Source organism: Heliangelus exortis, chromosome 1 (assembly GCF_036169615.1).
Source record: "Heliangelus exortis chromosome 1, bHelExo1.hap1, whole genome shotgun sequence".
In the NCBI taxonomy this organism is placed as follows: Eukaryota; Metazoa; Chordata; class Aves; order Apodiformes; family Trochilidae; genus Heliangelus; species Heliangelus exortis.
This window is the reverse complement of record NC_092422.1, coordinates 121065200-121083013: the sequence shown is the minus strand read 5'-3', so window position 1 is coordinate 121083013 and position 17814 is coordinate 121065200. Positions and strand designations below refer to the sequence as shown.

Below are 17814 nucleotides of genomic sequence, written 5' to 3'. Positions count from 1 at the left end.
TAAACGTGTCTATCTGGGAACAGCTCATTTCCCTGGCGTCCTCTCTTATCTTCAGTCTTTCTTCTTTTGGGGGAGACCTCCTCCCATGTGGCTGGACAGCCATGTGAGATTCCTAGCAGTGAGGCTGTGGACCAAAGAGCTAGTAGCCCAGAGTACTCTGTCCCCTTGTAGTCATGCTGACTCATTCTCCCTTTCCTTGGAGGATTCCTGTTAACTGGTTCCACTTTGAAAGGTAGTTCCTGAGAGTGGGCTTCACCCCCTCCAGTGGTCATTTGGCAGGAGGAGCTTGAAGGAGCTGCTGCTGATGGTGCAGTGGCGTGGTACAAGGGCTCTGCAAGGTTCCCAGCTGCTTCTAAATTTCTTTTCCCTTGCTCTGCTACAAGTTGCCGTGCAGCCCCTCTCCCATCCACATCACTGCTTCAGGCCTGAAGTACTTGGGAGAGATATTATCTGGGTGGTGGTTCTGGAAGGACAAGCTACCTCCCCCTGAGATTTTTGGGAGAGAGCAACACAAAAGTAGTACCTCAAATAGAGAGGTTAAGAGTCGAAGGTAAGCGAGTGAAGGAGCCTTGTCTGGACAGGGAGTCTGTGGCTAGGAAGGTTTTGCCATATGACCATGCTGTGAGCACCACGAACTTGCAAAACCTGGATTCCTGCTTTTCCCTTCTCCCAATTCCAAAAGGGTGTTTCAGAGGTGAGAACAGCAGCGCAATCCCTCTTATCTCTGATTCTGGGCAGACAGCCTGCTTCCTCATTCCACAGGACTCTTGCTGATCTGCACTTCACACTCTGTTACTTGTAGTTGGCAGGCGGTATTTGTAAAGCAATCAGATGAGGGGGAGGAAATCGGGTTATTTAAGTGCCATTTAAAGATTTCCCCCCCTCCTACCTTTCACCCCCAAATTCTCCTCTCCGAGGTGCTTAAAAATGACCCCTCTGAACACACCCACAGGAAGCTAAAAGTGAATCCAAGGAAATTTTTCCCTTTCATATGTTCCCAAATTGGAGCAGCAATAGGTGCACAGAAACCAGTATCCTGTCCTGGCAGCACCGGCAGACCCAAAGGCAGGCACAAAGCTCATCGAGCAGTACAACTTACCCCTTTTTCTCTACAAAGGGATAATTTTAAAATTTCTCTTTAGATCAAGACTCGATGGCAAACACTGATCACATTTTCAAATTTCTTTTAAGGCTAAAAATTAACATATCACTGCATTTCTCCGTTGTTACTCGACTCCAGGAGCCAAGGCTGAACACAGGCAGGCAGGGCAATTCGGCAAGAGGTGGCAATGCTATGACTGGGAGCTGTTATTCTCTTAGTGTCCTGGCTAAAACAATTGTGGGAGACAAACAGTGAAATGATTTCTAGGCCACAGTTGGATGGTGAAAAGCCTGAGCCAGAGGTACAGGGTCCAGCAGTTGGGGCAACTGATGTATGTCATGGCTTTTGGGTACGTTTGGGACAACACTGTGACAATGGAAAGTCCCTTTTCCAACTTCACACTGCCTCTGTACTTTCCCACAGTGTTTCAGGAACTGCATAGTAGCTCTAGGCGACACTGACTGATCTTTTGTGTTGGTAATTTATTTGATGCCTGCCTCTTCATTCATTTTGTCTGATGCCTTCCTGTCCCAAGGAAAGATGTGTTCAGCTGCTAATGCTGAGTTCCCATTTCAATAGTCTTCAGTCTCCTGCTCACATTTTGGGAAACACTTAGGAAGCAAAAAAATTTGTCAGGATTGCATTTTTTTGATGTGTCTGGGTGTTACTGGGGAGGAGGGTGGAAAGGGAAGAGGGTCTTGTATATGAGGGAAACCTTTTAACTCCTGATGAGCTGCATTGTCTTGTAGCTTCCCATCCTTGCGCTAGCCGTGCTTTTTAAAGGGAAAGGGTCACAAAGAATATGGGGCTGTGGGCTGAGAGAGGAAGTGCAGACTTCGTCTTCTGTGACATAATAAGGATGACGGCATTCCAGGGGCCATATGAGATGGGTCACTGATTTTTTTTTTTTTTTTTTCCCCTTCTTCTGGTTTTCAGTGGATCTACTAGACACAAGCACTGCTCAGGGTGAACTGGGCTGGCTTCCAGACCCTCCAGAAGTAGGGGTGAGTACACACATTCAAGGAAGGGGAGTCACTGGGAGGACTAAGTAATGGGAAAGAATAATCCAAGCTGAAATTTCACCCTGCCTCCCAAAACTGATTTCTCCACCTCCACCCTTTCCTGGACATTGTATGCTTTGCAAGTCTGTCTCCCATGCAGCCACTTCACCTCTGCAGCCTCACCCACTAGCCAGATGTTTGAGGGCTGATGCTTCATCGACTTCCTATAGCTCTTCTGATGCCTATTCACTTTCAGTAGCTCTCAGTGATTAAACTTGTCCTTGAAATATATTTTTTCCATAATGTAATAGAAATTAGTGGGAAAAAAGTGGGACAAAAATAAGTAATCACTAAGTTTTTCATCCTAACATGTAGCAAAGATATTTTATGTTTCCTCTGGGCAAACAGCCATGCCAGAAGTATTTCTGTCTCCAAGTGTCTCAAAAATTTGGAGCATTTTTCTCTCTTAGGCTGTTTTGGTTTTTTGCCTCTCTGAACTGAATGATTCAGTTAGCATCTTTTAACTCAGCAGCTGACTGAAGAGGTAACTGTTAACTCATGAGGCACCAACCTGGCCTTCTGGGTGGGCTCCATGGTTCTAGGACTTTACACCCAGCTTTAGTGCAGTGTTTGGCCCACGCAGCTGATAATGAAGGAGGCATTTCCCTTTGTTTCATGGTGGCAACATTGAGTTGATGGAAGTGCTTCAAAATTTACTCCTGAAACCACTGCAAAAATTGACTTAAAAAGACAGCTGAGCTCTCAGATATATTCATACAAGTACAGCTATTTTTAATGAAGTACAGCTGAGCAGTTCCTCTAGCATCACAACCTATGCTATAGAAGATGGTTTCTTTTGTAATAGCAGGACTGTGGGAGTAGTGGAAGGAAGGCTAAGAAAGAGGAATTCAAGGGCTGCAGCAGTCAGGAGGTTGTATGTTATTACATAATTCCAGTTCCTCATCCATGCTCTTATCTTTCTAGCAAGTCCCAAGATCTCCTATGGAGACAGAGTCTATACCCTTGCTATGAATAGAGTAGACCTGGCTTCAGCCTGTTCCTAGCTCATTTTCATAACTTTCTTCTGTAATGCGCTGTGGCTGGTTTAAATTTTCCCCAGCCTCCTCCTACTTCTGGTAGTCTTGCTGTGTGAACTGGAGCCAGGCATCAAGGTTCTTCTGTACTGGCATAATTGCATTTGTTTCATTTGTACAACTGTTTTGGTATGTTTTGTTGTTGTTGTTACTACTATTATTATTAATATATCCGACTGAAAACATGTGCCATTGTGATACACACATGCAGATCATGTTTTGCCCATTATTTCCTTTATTGTCTCCATCAACTGTCTGTGTTGTAATTTTAACCCAATAGTAGGCTGCAGGCATGTTCAGAATGAAGTTTGCCTCTTGAAGAGATTGGACAAAACACTGAAAAGTGTGTTCTAAAAATAATCTGATAGAAAAGAGATAAAACCTTTGTTGCAGAGCATCTGATTTTTGCCAATTAGGTTAATAGCATGGCTAGGAGTTGGCATACCCTCCTTCTGGTGCTACATTTGCTTTTAAAATATGTATATTTAGAATACAATAGCTGCAACTCGGAATTGCAGAAGATGCTGGAAAACATGGCCTGAGAGCAATCTAAACTAATAGATTAGGATGCTAATGACTGATAAACTCACAGGGGATGAAGGATAGATTAATTGACTTATGATGAGCAACTCTTTTGTAGGGATTTGTCTAATTATGTCATTTCCCAATAACTGTTAGGTGGAAGGCTGACAAATTGCCACAAGCAAAAAGGGAACAATGGACGATTCTCTTGGAATCAGAACTTAGAACAACTGTTTCTGGAATGATTCTTCCAAAATGAAAAAGGAAATATGTTTGAAATTAACTGAGGTTAATTCAGAATGCTTTTTTTTCTTTTTTTTCTTTTTTTTTTTACATAAAATATCAAAGATTAATACTAAACAGTCAGGCTGTCTTGATTATTAACAGGCTGGAAATGCCTCAGCTGTATTCCATACAGCACTGAAGAGTATACATAATGTAACGATGCTGCTTGCACCTAACCTTGGATACCAGTGCTCAGACATTGCTGAGCTGGATTTGTGCTGCTATGCTTATCACACAGAGGAGTATTTGCTGTGATGTTTTATATGGACAAAGTCCCTGAGGTATAAGCCAGAAGAAGGCTGGATAATTCTATGGAGGCAGAATTAGACCTTTGTTTTCTCCTCACCTCTAGCCAATGACAAGGAATGAAATGGTTTGCCATGTATGAGTTTTTCGTGGCCAGACCTGATTTGTATCCAGTATAGACAATGCTTCTGTTAACATACGCTCAGCCTAAGAACATTTAGCTGTATAACAGTCTGGGGTAGCACAGGTGATTCTTCTGTGCTTCTAGGGCACAGCATCTGACAGTGAACTCTTGCCTAAGCTTAAAGACAGTTTTAAAGTGAAAGTGTCTTTGCTTTAAGTAAAGTGTCCATAGAGGTTTGTTTACTGAAAGGTTTGTGCTACCTTGCTTTTTAGCAGCTGTTTAAAAAGGGTTTCATTCATTTTAGGCTACTGTTGGAAACTAGGCCCTCAAAAAGGCAGATGGTAGTTGGCAGATGGTAGTTGGCCTTAAAAAGGCAGATGATAGTTCATATAATCACTGTCTTATCTTCCTCACCTTGATAAAAATCCTTGATAATATTTTTGTCTTTGAACTTCTGAGATAGCAATACCAGTTAGGCACAGGGAGGTGTATTACAGTGCTAGTGGTAGACTCCTATCTTTTAACATATATTAGAGAGCAAATGATGATCACTGGGAAGGTGTCAGGAATTTAGAATTTACTTGCTCTGGTATTTCTTTATGGCTCTCCATGATAGAAGAATCCCCTGGCTGCTTCAACTGATTTCAGAAATCACTGAAACTGTCCAAAAAGGACTTCTTATATTCTATCAGGAACAAATTCAGTTACCAGGCATAGTACGATCTCTTCTTGGGAGCTTATAAAATAACAGTATAAAAAGTTATTTATCTCTATCTTGCTTTCATGTATAATTGCTTCACAAATAGTAATGTGGAATCATGTTATCCTCTTGCATTTTGCTTTTAATAGACAGGGGTCCGAGCAACCCAAGCTTTCTTTGAAGTTATCCTTGCTGTGAGCAGGGGATTGGAGTAGAAATCCAAAGGTCTCTTCCCACCTAAATGTTCCTGTGTTCAAGTGGTAGCTTTGCATTGCTTGTTTGCTAGCATCCTGTGCTTGCATTTTTAGCTCAGGATGTTTTGAACTCTGTAATATCCATTCCTATGTATTTCCTGTATCAATTTATATAGGCCTGTAATATAATGTATTGGGCAATCCAATATTTGTCTTAATTGCTGTGATTATTTCACCCTAGACTGTGGGCCTAATTTGCTTCTTTTCCTTTTGTCCACTATTTTTCATGTTTGCTTGTTGGGTTTTTTTTTGTTTTTTTGTTTTTTTTGCCTGTGAACAGTATTTGCATAACCCATTCATACATTTTTAAGCTGTATTTTTCTACTGAATCCTAGGCGTAGTATAAATTCTACACAACTCAGTTATTTCTTGGAGGTGATAGACTAGATCAAGTACCTCATTTATATTTTATATCACTTTTATATCACTGACCACACAATAATGTAAATGCCTTCAGTTCTAGCAAGGTGAGATACTGTTCCAATAGACTGAGAGATCCCAGATGTTAGTGACAGCTAAAGATTTGTTTCTGTTCCCAACACTTCTGCTCAGACAGATAGGCCTTGTTGCAGAAATTGTATGCACCATTAACAAGTTTGCTGATGACACAAAAATGAGAGCTGCTGTTGACTCTCTTGAGCAATAAGATGGCTTGCAGAGGGATCTAGATAGTTTGGAGCATTGGGCAATGATTAATGGAATTAAATTTAACAAGAAAAAATGGCAGATTCTGCTCCTGGGGTGGAGTAACAGCAGGTACCAGAATAAACTGGGAGTGGCTGGGGAGCAGCCCTGCAGAAAAGCATCTGGAAGTGCTGGCCAACAGGAGGCTCAGCATGAGTCAAGAGTGTGTCCTGGCAGCCAAGAGGGCAACTGCAGCCCTGGGTGCACCAAACATGCATAAGCAGCTGGTCAAAAAAGGCAATTATCCTCCTGTATTCAGCACTCACCTCGAGTACTGTGTGCAGTTTTGAGCCCCACCTTTTGAGAAGGATGTGTGGGTCCTTGAAAGTGTCCACAGGATGACAACCATACTGTTGACAGAGCTGGAATACATGTCCTGTGAGGAGTAGCTCAGACTTTGGGCTTGTCTAGTCTGGAGAAAAGGAGGCTGAGGGAGGACCTTCACTGCTCTCTGTGGCTTCCTGAGGAGGGGAAAGGGAGAAAGGTTTTGCTCTTTTCTCCCTGGCATCCAGTGATAGGATGTGTAGGAATGGCTCAGAGTTGCACCAGGGTAGGTTCAGACTGGACATGAGGAAGCAATTCTTTACCAGGAGAGTGGTCAAACACTGGAACAGGCTTCCTAGAGAGGCTGTTGATGCCCCAAGCATGTCAGTGTTTTAAAAGGCATTTGGAGAATGCCCTTAATAGCTTGCTTTGACTTGGTCAGCCCTGAATTGGTCAGACAGCTGGACTAGATGATTGTTGTAGCTTCCTTTCAAATGAAATATTCTATTCTATTCTATTCTATTCTATTCTATTCTATTCTAATGGTCATGAAGGAAGCAGTGTGCTGCACAGCCTTCTGCCCGCATGTTATTCTAGTGCAGCACACCTATTTCATTAAACCTGGGCATTTGATTTAATCAGACTTCTTGGTAACTTACTCAGTCTTTCCTGGGATGACTCTCAGCCAATCATCTTTTTGTAGCATCCAAAGGTGGTGTGCAAAATAACCATCAGAAATGCTGTCGTGTGCATCTCTTCCCACAGCTGTTGACAATTCATGCACTTCAAGATCTAACTCAAAAGGATGTCACTACCTCTGAACTTGGAGTGGAGTAGCAGTGTATACCTCAGCCTGCTCTCAAATTAAGTATCAGGCATAGGGGACTAGCTCTTCCAACTGAACAGGATCCGTATAGAAAAAGGGACAAATGTCTAGTAAAGTAAACAATTAACCAGGAATGGGACCAGCTTTGCTTCAGGATAATACACTGATATGCCCTGCTGTTGTTGATACGGTGACTGATGATATTCTGTTAAGTGAAAATCAGTTATTTTGTGTGGATTTGGGAGAGAAGTAAAAAAAGTTAAAAAAAAAAATGCATATGCAGATAGAGGGGGCTGAGGGGGGTGTAAAAAAAATGAGATGGGAGGAAGTAAATTAATAACTATAGCATAGGCCAGATTGCATGAGCCACCAATCAGGCAGCCTAGGATTGAGTAACTGCCAGAGATCCAAGTAGCAACCTCAGCTGGTGAACTCAGTGTTGTGACCTGAAGGGCAGAAAAGACTACACTTGGAGCCAATGTAAAGATGCTGTATAACCTTGACACACATCACCATGGCTTCTCAGGCACTACATTGGCATTGGAATGGGCTGCCCAGGGAGGTGGTGGATTCTCCGTCCCTGGAGGTTTTCAAGAAGAGACTGGATGTGGCACTCAGTGCCATGGTCTGGCAACCACAGTGGCAGTGGATTAAGGGTTGGACTTGATGATCTCAGAGGTCCTTTCCAACCTGGCTGATTCTGTGATTCTGTGATACATTGATGACAGCACTGTTGCCTAGCAGCTTCAGGAAGCTGATTCATCCTTTTATAGCTGTTGAATGAGAGTGGACAAGGTTCACTGAACTTCCTCATTTGTCAACACAAAAGCACCACAAGTCAGCTGGAGCTTTGAGATGAGTCCGCCTATATAGCAAGGTCCTCTGAGAAGATGAACAGGCAGGCAGGTTAGAAAGGAAAGACTTTATATCTGCTTTTGCCTTCTGTGTCCTTACTGGATGGACACATGCCTTGATGTGTGATTCTTAACATCTTAGAGGCAGAGTTGCAGAAAAATGTGCCCATATCCTCTGGTTTCTCGTCCTTGGTTTCTCTGTGCTTGACCTGGAGTCTGCCAGTTCCTCACTGTGTGTTTCATGCATCTCCTGCATCATTTTTTGTCCAGACAGGTTTGATTATCTCAAAGAAAAGGCACAATTACCCTATCTCTGTGTGGGGTTCCACCACTCATCTTTAAAAGAAACCTGACCAAACAAGAGCAAGTATTGCCCATCACCATCAGCCTCATTTCTCAGGTTCTTTGTAAATACTGGAAGTATACTTAACACACCATACAAACCATAATTCACACTATAAAAAGCCCTTTGCCTTGAAAAAAGAAAAATCACTTTCATTTACGGTGTATCCTATGCAATGTACAATGTAGTGCAAAAATAACGAGAGCTAACATTTGCTTTATCAGTAATATGACATCAGCCCAGAACTCTGAACTCTTAATATGCACCAATTGATACTCCACTCCTGTCCTTTTTGTAGTTACTGATATTGTTAGTAGGTGCTAGCAAAACAAGTATATACAAGTGTTCGAAAATACCTAGGTGAAATGATGGACTAGAGTATCATTATCCCTCACCTAGAAGCATCTGTTGTGACCAGAACTGTTTTCAAACAAGACCTTAATGTGGTTAGACAGTGCAGAGAATGAGCAGAAAGTAGAACCTGAGTTTGATAAACAGGTTCTGTAATCAATGCACTGAAGCTCTCTGGCTCATATTAGCGCCTTATCTTCCTGTAAGAACCTGAGCACAAGTTAAATTGGAAGGAGATGGGTGGGATGGAGACCTGTGTGCTAAAGGACATATAATTACATAATGAAGTCGCTCCTCCCTGAAAATAATCAATAGATCATTGTGGGGAAAAAATTATCATCCCATCCAGAAAGATAATGTAGTGAGGTAAACATCACTTCTGTGTTCAGTTGTGTCAAAGACTCAATCGTGATGTGATGAAACCAAATTTCCCTGACCATTGCCAAAAGATCAAAGAAATAAAAGCAGCCTCTTTGCTGCTCTCAGGTCTAAAGTTATACGAGTCATGAAGCTAAGTGTCTATATGTCATCACACTTCTTTTATCATCATCATAATCTAAATGGTCTTCCCCACCAGCAAAAGAACTTGCAAGAGTATTGAGAAATGTTCAGTTAAGGGTCTCAGAAATTTCGTTCTGTAATATTGTCAAAACACCACTGTGGTGCTACTATTTTTGACTGGCTGGTCTAATTTTACTTACTGATGGATTTTTCTCAGATGTGTTTTAGCTGAAGAGAAGCTGTTCATCATATCACAACAGGCATCAGCAAGATGTCTCTGTTGTCACAGTCTGTCGTCTGAGGCACCACGTAAGAATGTAGTACAGCCAAGCCTGTAATGTACAACTGCTTTCAACTCTAGATCTGTTCCAGAAAACTTGTTTTGGGTTTATTGTCTTTTTGGTTTTGTTTTTTTGTTTGTTTGGGGGTTTTTTTGTTTGTTTTGTTTTGTTGGGGTTTTTTTGTGTTTTTCATTTTTTTGGGGGGAGGAGGGAAGGCTGTGTTTTTTATTTGGTTGCTTGGTTGTTTTTTTCCTGTCACAGTAGCACCATAGAAAAGTCAAAGAGACTCCACAGACAAAAGTGCTTCCAGGGGAAGGAGACAGAAACCATTTAGTGGTGCATGTTCTGCCAGCTGGTTTCAGGCTTGGGACAACAGTGAGGTATTGTCGCTGAAAAAAGATTGCTGTTTGGGGCCCTGCAATTTTTCTTTAGGAAGAGATGCAATGGATTAAAATAGAACTGAATTCTGTCGTAAATTAAATGGCAAAGAGATGTATTTGCTAATGCACAGGTATACTCTAGTTGGCTGTACTAACTCAGCTGGTCTTTTCATCTCAGTTCAACTGTCTCACCCAAAGTTAAGCAGGTTACTTGTTTTTATATGAACTTTTTATATAAACTCCTAAATTTCCAGTGGAGACAGGCATCCTAGTAACTTAGTAACTTGCCTTATTACCTTCTGTAAGACTCTTGAAAGTATTGCCTTTCACTGGGAGTCTGCAGGTGATGGATTGGAAGCCACTGTGCTAAGCTAATGTGAAGGCAAATGAAATATAGGTCACAGCAGGCTCTTATCTGAAAGGAGACAGGGCAAGTACCCAGAAAGCTGGAGATGGAGACAGCATTACTGTTGCAAGCCACAAGCTCTCCTTAGTCTAAGGATTTGCAGTTCTGTCACGTTCTGCTGCTTCTGACACTGGTAACCTACATCTTCTATAGCAACAGTGAAATTAGTATTCAAAATCATAAAAAGTTTGAGGTTTTTTTCAACATAAAAATGACTAAACCCAAAAGAACCACGTGGTGCCTGCAGAGCCTCACAGTAGCTCCAAGAACTGTTTCAGTTTTATTTCCATCTTATACATTATAGCAGATCATAGGAATTGTAGCCCACAAATGAGTGGAAGAATCACAGGTTTTCCTGGTTAGGCTCCTTGACACAGACTTAACCTAGAGAAGGCTCATTTATAGAAAAAGTAGAGCAAGCCTTCCTTTGGCTTCAGAACTTCAAACAGTATAACCAATTCAGAGTCGATCAAGTCAATTAAAAGGCAGGTACCTTATCTTATCTTTGGATCTTTACTCACTAGGCAGACCAAACCAAAACCGTTTACTACAGATATCTACTGGCACCCTTCCAGATTGCCACTCAAGTTATTCTGAGCTGCCTTCATAAAGACAGCTCATCTCTACCACTGCTTTCTTTACCTTGAATCCAACATAGCAATGGGAGGAAAGTTGGCTTTCTTTTTCCTAAACTTGCAGAGTTCTGAGGTTATTAGGACAGTACTTTTGCTTTGAGGTTTTCATTCACTTAACACTCGTTGCTCTGCTGGAATGATTTTGCTCAGTATTAAACCACCAGACCAAGGATTTCAAGAACAAATCTCTAGAACAAAGTCCCTTTTAGTCTATGGGTTCCTGAGAAGTACAGAACACCCTTTTATTCTCAGATCCAATGGCTACATCCTTAGACTTCTGTAAAGTCAAGCAACTGACATAAGGCTCTCTCCTGAATAAATTGCTCTTGTTTTTTAACAGCTTTTAAAGAATTCTAAAAGGTTTTAAAAGTTTAAAGAAAAGTATAAATGCAGTTAAACTAAACTTTAGAAAGAATTTATATTTAAAAGGAGGTTAAAAGAATAAAATGTAAAGAATTTAAGAACTCTCTAGCTCACTTGGAGCAGGGTGATCTCCAAGGATCCTTTCCAAACTGAGTCTTTCTGTGATGGTGAATGTCATGAGAAAGTTTTCTGTAGCATCATAAAATCAGTTCACTCACTGCTAAAATGAGGAAGTCTGACTCCTACTGACTCTGATCTCTCCTAGAATGTTGCTCATCCTGTGGCCAAAATGATGACTGGAGTAAGGTTGCAGTTCTGGAATGAAGTTGGTAGAAAGTTGTATTATCAAAGGAGGTTAATTCAGTGTCATTGGCAGACAAAATGGAGAGCAAAGTAATTCATATTGACTGAGCCAGACTTGGCCACACGTGTTCATTAAGAACATTACATTAAAAATCTGAGGTATATATTTTGATTTTGCAGCAGATTCTTTGAGGAAGTGAGACAGCTGCCTAGCAATTTCTGGACTCATCATCCTTTCATTAAGTGTTGTATGTAACAGCTTTCCTTTGCTACTTTGAATTTAAAAGCTTCACTGAATAATAAAAAGAAGTAACAAGTATATTTAACAATAGTTCTGTATTGTTAGCATAAATAATATCCTCATTTTACTTCCTTTACCCATCAGCAGTACAGTCTAGAAAAACCCAAGTCTTACTTCCTTGTTACTTCTTTGCACCACTCTGCATATGAAACTGTGCAATAGTCAGTGCTCAGCATCTTTGTCCTGAAGAGCAAGCTCAGTCTAGAAGAAACTGGGCTAAGATGAGCTAAGAAATGCAGGAGTCAGCAGCTGGATTTTTTTCCAGCAGTAGATTTTTAAGGAAATTTTTATGCATGAGTGGTCACTACTGAAAATGAAATTTTGGTCCTGTGTCAGTTAAGTTTTGAAAATGTTACATTCAGGGCATGCATCACAACAGCTTGTGTCTTTCGGTGAGACATGCAAACTCACTTTCTGGTGACACTTGTCTGTACTATGCCTTAGGATAAACTGCTCATGGAAACTTGTCTAACTCTCAGCCTTCAAATGCAATTATGCATTTCCTATCAGCTTGGTGGAGGCAGACACCCATGGAGAAATGCTTCTAAAAGCCAGTTCTAACATTGTCAGTTTCTTATGAAAACTACTTTGCTCTTATTCTCCTTTCTAACTTATTTCATTTCAATCTGCTTCAGGATGTGTTGTAAGTTCAGTTTTGTAGCATTTTCCAGAATTTCTTCAATGAAATAGTGCAAGGGGTGATTCTTTGATTGCCACTTCTCGCTGATACTCTGGGACTCATTAGTCTGTTTCTCTTCCTATCTTAAGTCCTTTGACATCCAGTGAGTGAAATAAGTGTAAATCCTGTGTGGTACAGGTGGATCAGATTAAGAGTGTGCAGTAACACTGGAGATTACATGAAGAAAAAGGAAACAAGAAGTTCTGCATCAGCAGAACTTCCTGGGAGGAGATCACTAGTGTGTACTGAGGTAAATGGCTGAAATCAGCCAGTAGCAAGCTTGTGCCATCAGCAGGACTTGTTAGCTTGGATAAAGCACTCTGATAGTTTCCAGAGCATTTATGAAGTGTGCTTCAAGTCATGGCATAAAAACAGAGCCTCCTTTGGCACTCTGTGGGTCCATCTCTTGCATTCCACTAGGAAAGTGACCTGGTTTGTGGAATGAGAATCTAGGAGAGAGGCTGTGGTGTCATGCTGGGAGTACAAGAGGTGGTGGTGCTGGAGAAATATGTGAGTCTCATGCTCAGACCATGAGACTTGACAAGCTGAGAGTAATATAGAGACTGAGGCCTTTTTTAAATTGCATCTTAACCTGGGGTGTGATTTAAAACCAAGATGCTTAAACTTGTGCCAATACCTCTGTGGGCACTTGTTTCAATTTAATTTGATTAAGCATTTAAAGCATAATGAGAAAGACAGTCTTAGCATGGGAGGAAAAAGGACCTAAGTTATTCTCCCTGTGGACAAAACCTTGTTTCCAAGTTTTCAGTTCTCGTGTGTGACTTATTCAAAAGTGTGTATTCTCTGCATTTTATATCTGACCTGTGGTGAGGAAACAAAAATAGAACCACATAAAATTCAGCACAAGTGTATATTAAAATATGTATAAACTTTACTGGATTCATACAAATAGTATCTATGAAGTCATACGAGCAGCTGGGCTCACCTTCTCTTATTTGCCTGGGGAAGAAGCAGAACCTAGTATGAAATCAGGAAAATAACTGAGTTTTAACAGCTAAATTAGGGTTTGAAAAATATTGTACTTAAAGAAGCGTGGACTCCAAATTAATGAATGCTCTAGCACAGTCCTTCTGCAACTGACCTTCCTGTTGCATTGGGCCAACTTTTCTCTTACCCCAAAGTACTGTGCATGATTTTTAGGGGCAGATAACAGTCCTGATACGGTATGTCCTACTGTAAACTTTGAATGTGAATGGAGGCAGAGAGAAGTGGCCATGGAGTAGTGAGTCTTTTTCTCAATCTAAGTTGAGATAGTCTATGAAAGAAATAGATTGGAACTCAGGTAGGATGAAGGTGATGTGTGAGGGTCCATGAAGTCTTATTCCCTTCAGTTTGTTGTAAATCAGATCCTAATTACAGTATCCTCTTTGCTCCCTGTGTAGATTTTAGGCAGATATGGCCCTCAAGGCCAGGTGCAGCTCTTGCTCAGTATAAGAGACCTTTTAGCGAGCCAGGTTTTGAGCTCTGAATGCTATTTGGCAATGGATCTTTCAGGCTATATTTTGTAATATTTGAAGTGAAGCTTGTTTATCGTATCTGTCTAACAATATGTGTTTTCTTCTACCCTGGGAGCAGTGGAGTGAAGTGCAGCAGATGATAAATGGTACCCCAGTCTATATGTACCAAGACTGCAGTGTGCTTTCTGAGGGTGACACTGATCACTGGCTTCGCACAAACTGGATTTATCGGGGTGAGGCAGCCTCCCGCATTTATGTGGAGCTGAAGTTTACTGTGAGGGACTGCAAGAGCTTCAAAGGTGAAGTGGTGACCTGCAAAGAGACCTTCAATCTCTATTACATGGAGTCTGAACAAGATGTCGGGATCCAGTTCCGCCGCCCGCTGTTCATCAAGGTCTGTAGGACTGGGTGTGAAGACTGAGTCATATATTTCTGCTTAAACTAGTCATATCTTTCAGCTTAAACTAGGTGTGTCTTGCTAGCTGGGGGAGGACAAGACAATCAGCATCTGGGAAGGGACATGGATAGTAAGCGTTGTCCTTAAAATAAACTTTAGCCCCAGTGCCCTCTGTGATGCTCAGAGCAGTCATTGCCACAAGAGGCACAGGAGTTCTTAAATGAGATCAGCACTCCATTCTATGTAAGCACTTATTTAACTGGACACCTTGTAGGTAAGGATTCTGAAGGGTTATAGCAGTGATAGATGGTTACACCAATTTTTAGAAATAGTAAAGCAGGGAGCAAAGGAATTTTACTTGCCTTAGGTAATAAAGCAAGATTAGACTACGTGAATAACAAAATTCAGTTCAGCTCCCAATCATTTACTCTGATTTTTACAAGATATAGGGTCTTTTCCTTTTTTTCTAAAACTAGAGTTTTTCTAAAACTAGATGGTTTCTAAAACCCAGATGCTATAATGAAATTCTCCATTGTGTGATTAGCATCGCTGTATTTTAACTGCTGCTTCCCCAGTGTAGTGTCCTTTTGCCATCAAAACATTTGAAATGCAGAACAGGGAACATCAGATTTTTTTTGTGAAGGAACTTCTGTAACCCGGTTCTGTCCTAAAAAAAGCCACAGACCTGAATTTTTTGGTTGTTTTTTTCTTCTGCAGATTAAAAAATGTTATGGAAACAAAGAACAGTAAAGACCACCACAGGAAGAGCAGGACTCTGGTAACAGGTTTCCCTCTCTTCCCAGTGCTCCTCCCCTGCAGCTGGGACCTACCACATGAATTTTTGCCATACCTACACAACTCCTAAAGCTGCCTTAGGATCCCACAGCCAGATACAGCTGCTGTGCAGATCCTTTCATCTGCCATCCAGCCACACAGAGCTGGTGGTGTCATGTAATGAGGAGGGGCCTGCAGTGGAGAGGATCAGTTGTCAGGCATTTTCTCTGAGAAGAAAGACCACCCCACCTTCAGTCCAGCTCTTCCGTATCACATGATGTCACAGAGGCCTTTCCCATTTACCCAAGTACTGAAAGCATCTCTGTCTCATGCTCATCCATTGTTTGCTGAGACAATGGGAATGTAAGAGTGTAGGAGCATTTTTCACGCAAGTATCTACAGTGCTGAAATATGTTGAGTGCTGCATGAGAACCACTTTGCAGGAGATGATTCGATACTCATCAAGTACAGCTTAGAAACAGGTAGTTGTAACTCACTAGTCAATTTAAAAAAACACAGCCTATGTGCTGCTGTGATTCTATTGTGTATGATTTGCAAACAAAGAAAAATCTCACAGAAGAGAGTTTTTCTCCTTTAGGGGCAATTATTTTCTGATGAGATCAGAGACCCAGAACACAAAGTGCTGTGTAAGACCAGGGAATGACTGCAAAGGTATTGGAAGGAGATGGTGGAAGGGATGGAGGCAAGAAAAGATGTGGACCCTGTTGTGAACACTTCTTCCAAGTGTGAAGAAAGCATGCAGTGCACTAGTGTTAGAAACAATCGACCATTCAGCCTCTAAAAGGCCTTAGAGTAAATGAAGTTTGAGAGACCTGGGTATCTCAGCTGCTGCTGCCTGCTGCATACAATCTTCACACTGTTGTCTTTTTCCCTTTTCCCTTAGCTCAATACTGTGGCAGCAGATCAAAGTTTCACCAGCAGAGACATCGAATCAGGTGCCATGCAGCTGAACACAGAAGTGTGTCCCATTGGGAAGCTGTCTCGACGGGGCTTCTACTTGGCTTTCCAGAACTCCGGGGCTTGTGTAGCATTGGTGTCTGTCCGAGTGTATTACAAGACTTGCCCGGAGGCGGTACGGGGCCTGGCCCATTTTCCAGAGACATTAGCAGGTTCAGAGGGGCTGACAGAAGTGCCTGGGGTCTGCGTGGAGTATGCAGCTGAAGAAGTGGGCTCTCCCCCAAGGATGCACTGCAGCACTGATGGAGAGTGGCTGGTACCGATGGGCCGATGCCTTTGTGCTGTTGGGTTTGAGGAAGCTGATGGGAGCTGCGTAGGTGAGTATGCAGACTCTGGCTGTAGGCCATGGGAGAGCTTCCAGGGAGCTAGAGATCAGAGCATCTGTAAACATTAAGTGGGATGAGGGGAGTTAGTGTGGTCTACTTTTCTTGCCTGCCCTCTCTGCCTGCCAGGTGTATCTTATACCTTTCTTCTCCTCCTTAGCTTCTCTTTTTCAGTTGTCATTTTTCGCCTCATGTGTCAGGTGTAAGACCTGCACACACCTCTCCACACCCTCTTGGGCTCCATCCAGAAGCCTTCAGCTCTGGAGCTCGTTTCTGTGAGTTGTAGCTGTGTGATTGACACTGATTCACTCAACAACTGGTTCCCAACCCTTAAATGGCAGCCTTCTTCTCTCAGGGCACATGGCTCAGATGGATGGAACAGTGTATTTGTCCCGTGACTGGAGAGCTGAGAGCCGGAGGAGGGCAAGTTTCTCCTCTCTGCCCACCTTCTGCTTGGACTGGCATGGCTTTTCTGCAGTGAGAAACCATGTAAAGCACATCACACAATACCATCAGTGCCTGGCTCATTTCTGAGGAAGACTAACTAGCAAGCATAAGAGTAACCAGGGTGGGTGCTGGAGCCAGGGACTGAGACAGGTTTTTTGTCATGAGCAGTGCTGGGGCTCTCCCTTTGCCATGGGAAGGACAAGATCCAGCTTCTTGGGAAATGTTCATGTGTTTTTTTAGGGGAGAGTATATGTGTGATGTTCTGGGAAATAAGTATTTCTGCAGAGAGGGGGGTAAAAGCACATCTCTGCTTCTGTTGTCAGAGCCATGTGACACAAGGCTAATAAGGCATATAGAAAAAGGAATCTGTGCACTGCTCTCAGGGTCAGCAAGGTGCCTTGCCACTGGTTTGTTCTGCCTTTGCTCTGCTACAAGGATCCGGTGACCCTATGGATCCCCACTGCTTGCTGCTCATTTTGCTTGAGGAGCCGGTGAAGGCTGAAGCACAAGATCCTTGCCCTTCTCCGTCAATCTCCTCTCCATGCACAGCCCAGCCAGTTTTTCCACTTAGGTGCTTCACAGCTCTCCCCGCCCTCCTGTGAGCACTCCCCTGGGAAGGGGCAGGGAAGCCGTCATGCCTGGACAGGTCCTGACTGCTATCACTGCGCACCTTCATTCTACATCTGTGCTTTTCTCCCACTCCACCCAAGTGCAGCTGCAGTCAAAAAAGTGTCTTTTGTAGGCTCAGAAGGGACTGGGGAGGTCTTCAGAAGAGTGGAGAACCTAGCCGGGGTAGGGAGGGGTACTTCACGCTCAGAGCAGTCTAGTATTGGAACATTCATCAGAGGTGTTGAATGTAGGTTGTCTGCTGGGGGGTTATATTGGGGTCCTCTCCCTCTGCAGTAAAGACCAGAAGTT

The 17814-nt window shown here is 42.4% G+C and overlaps 1 protein-coding gene across 1 annotated transcript in view; it reads left to right on the top strand.

Annotated features, from left to right (window-relative positions):
* Positions 1-17814, top strand: part of EPHA1 (EPH receptor A1) — a 34405-nt gene that overhangs the window by 1250 nt on the left and 15341 nt on the right. The window contains exons 2-4 of the mRNA XM_071763146.1: positions 2039-2106; positions 14096-14371; positions 16053-16443. Coding sequence (XP_071619247.1) covers positions 2039-2106; positions 14096-14371; positions 16053-16443 — 735 coding nt within the window. The remainder of the gene's footprint in view (positions 1-2038; positions 2107-14095; positions 14372-16052; positions 16444-17814) is intronic.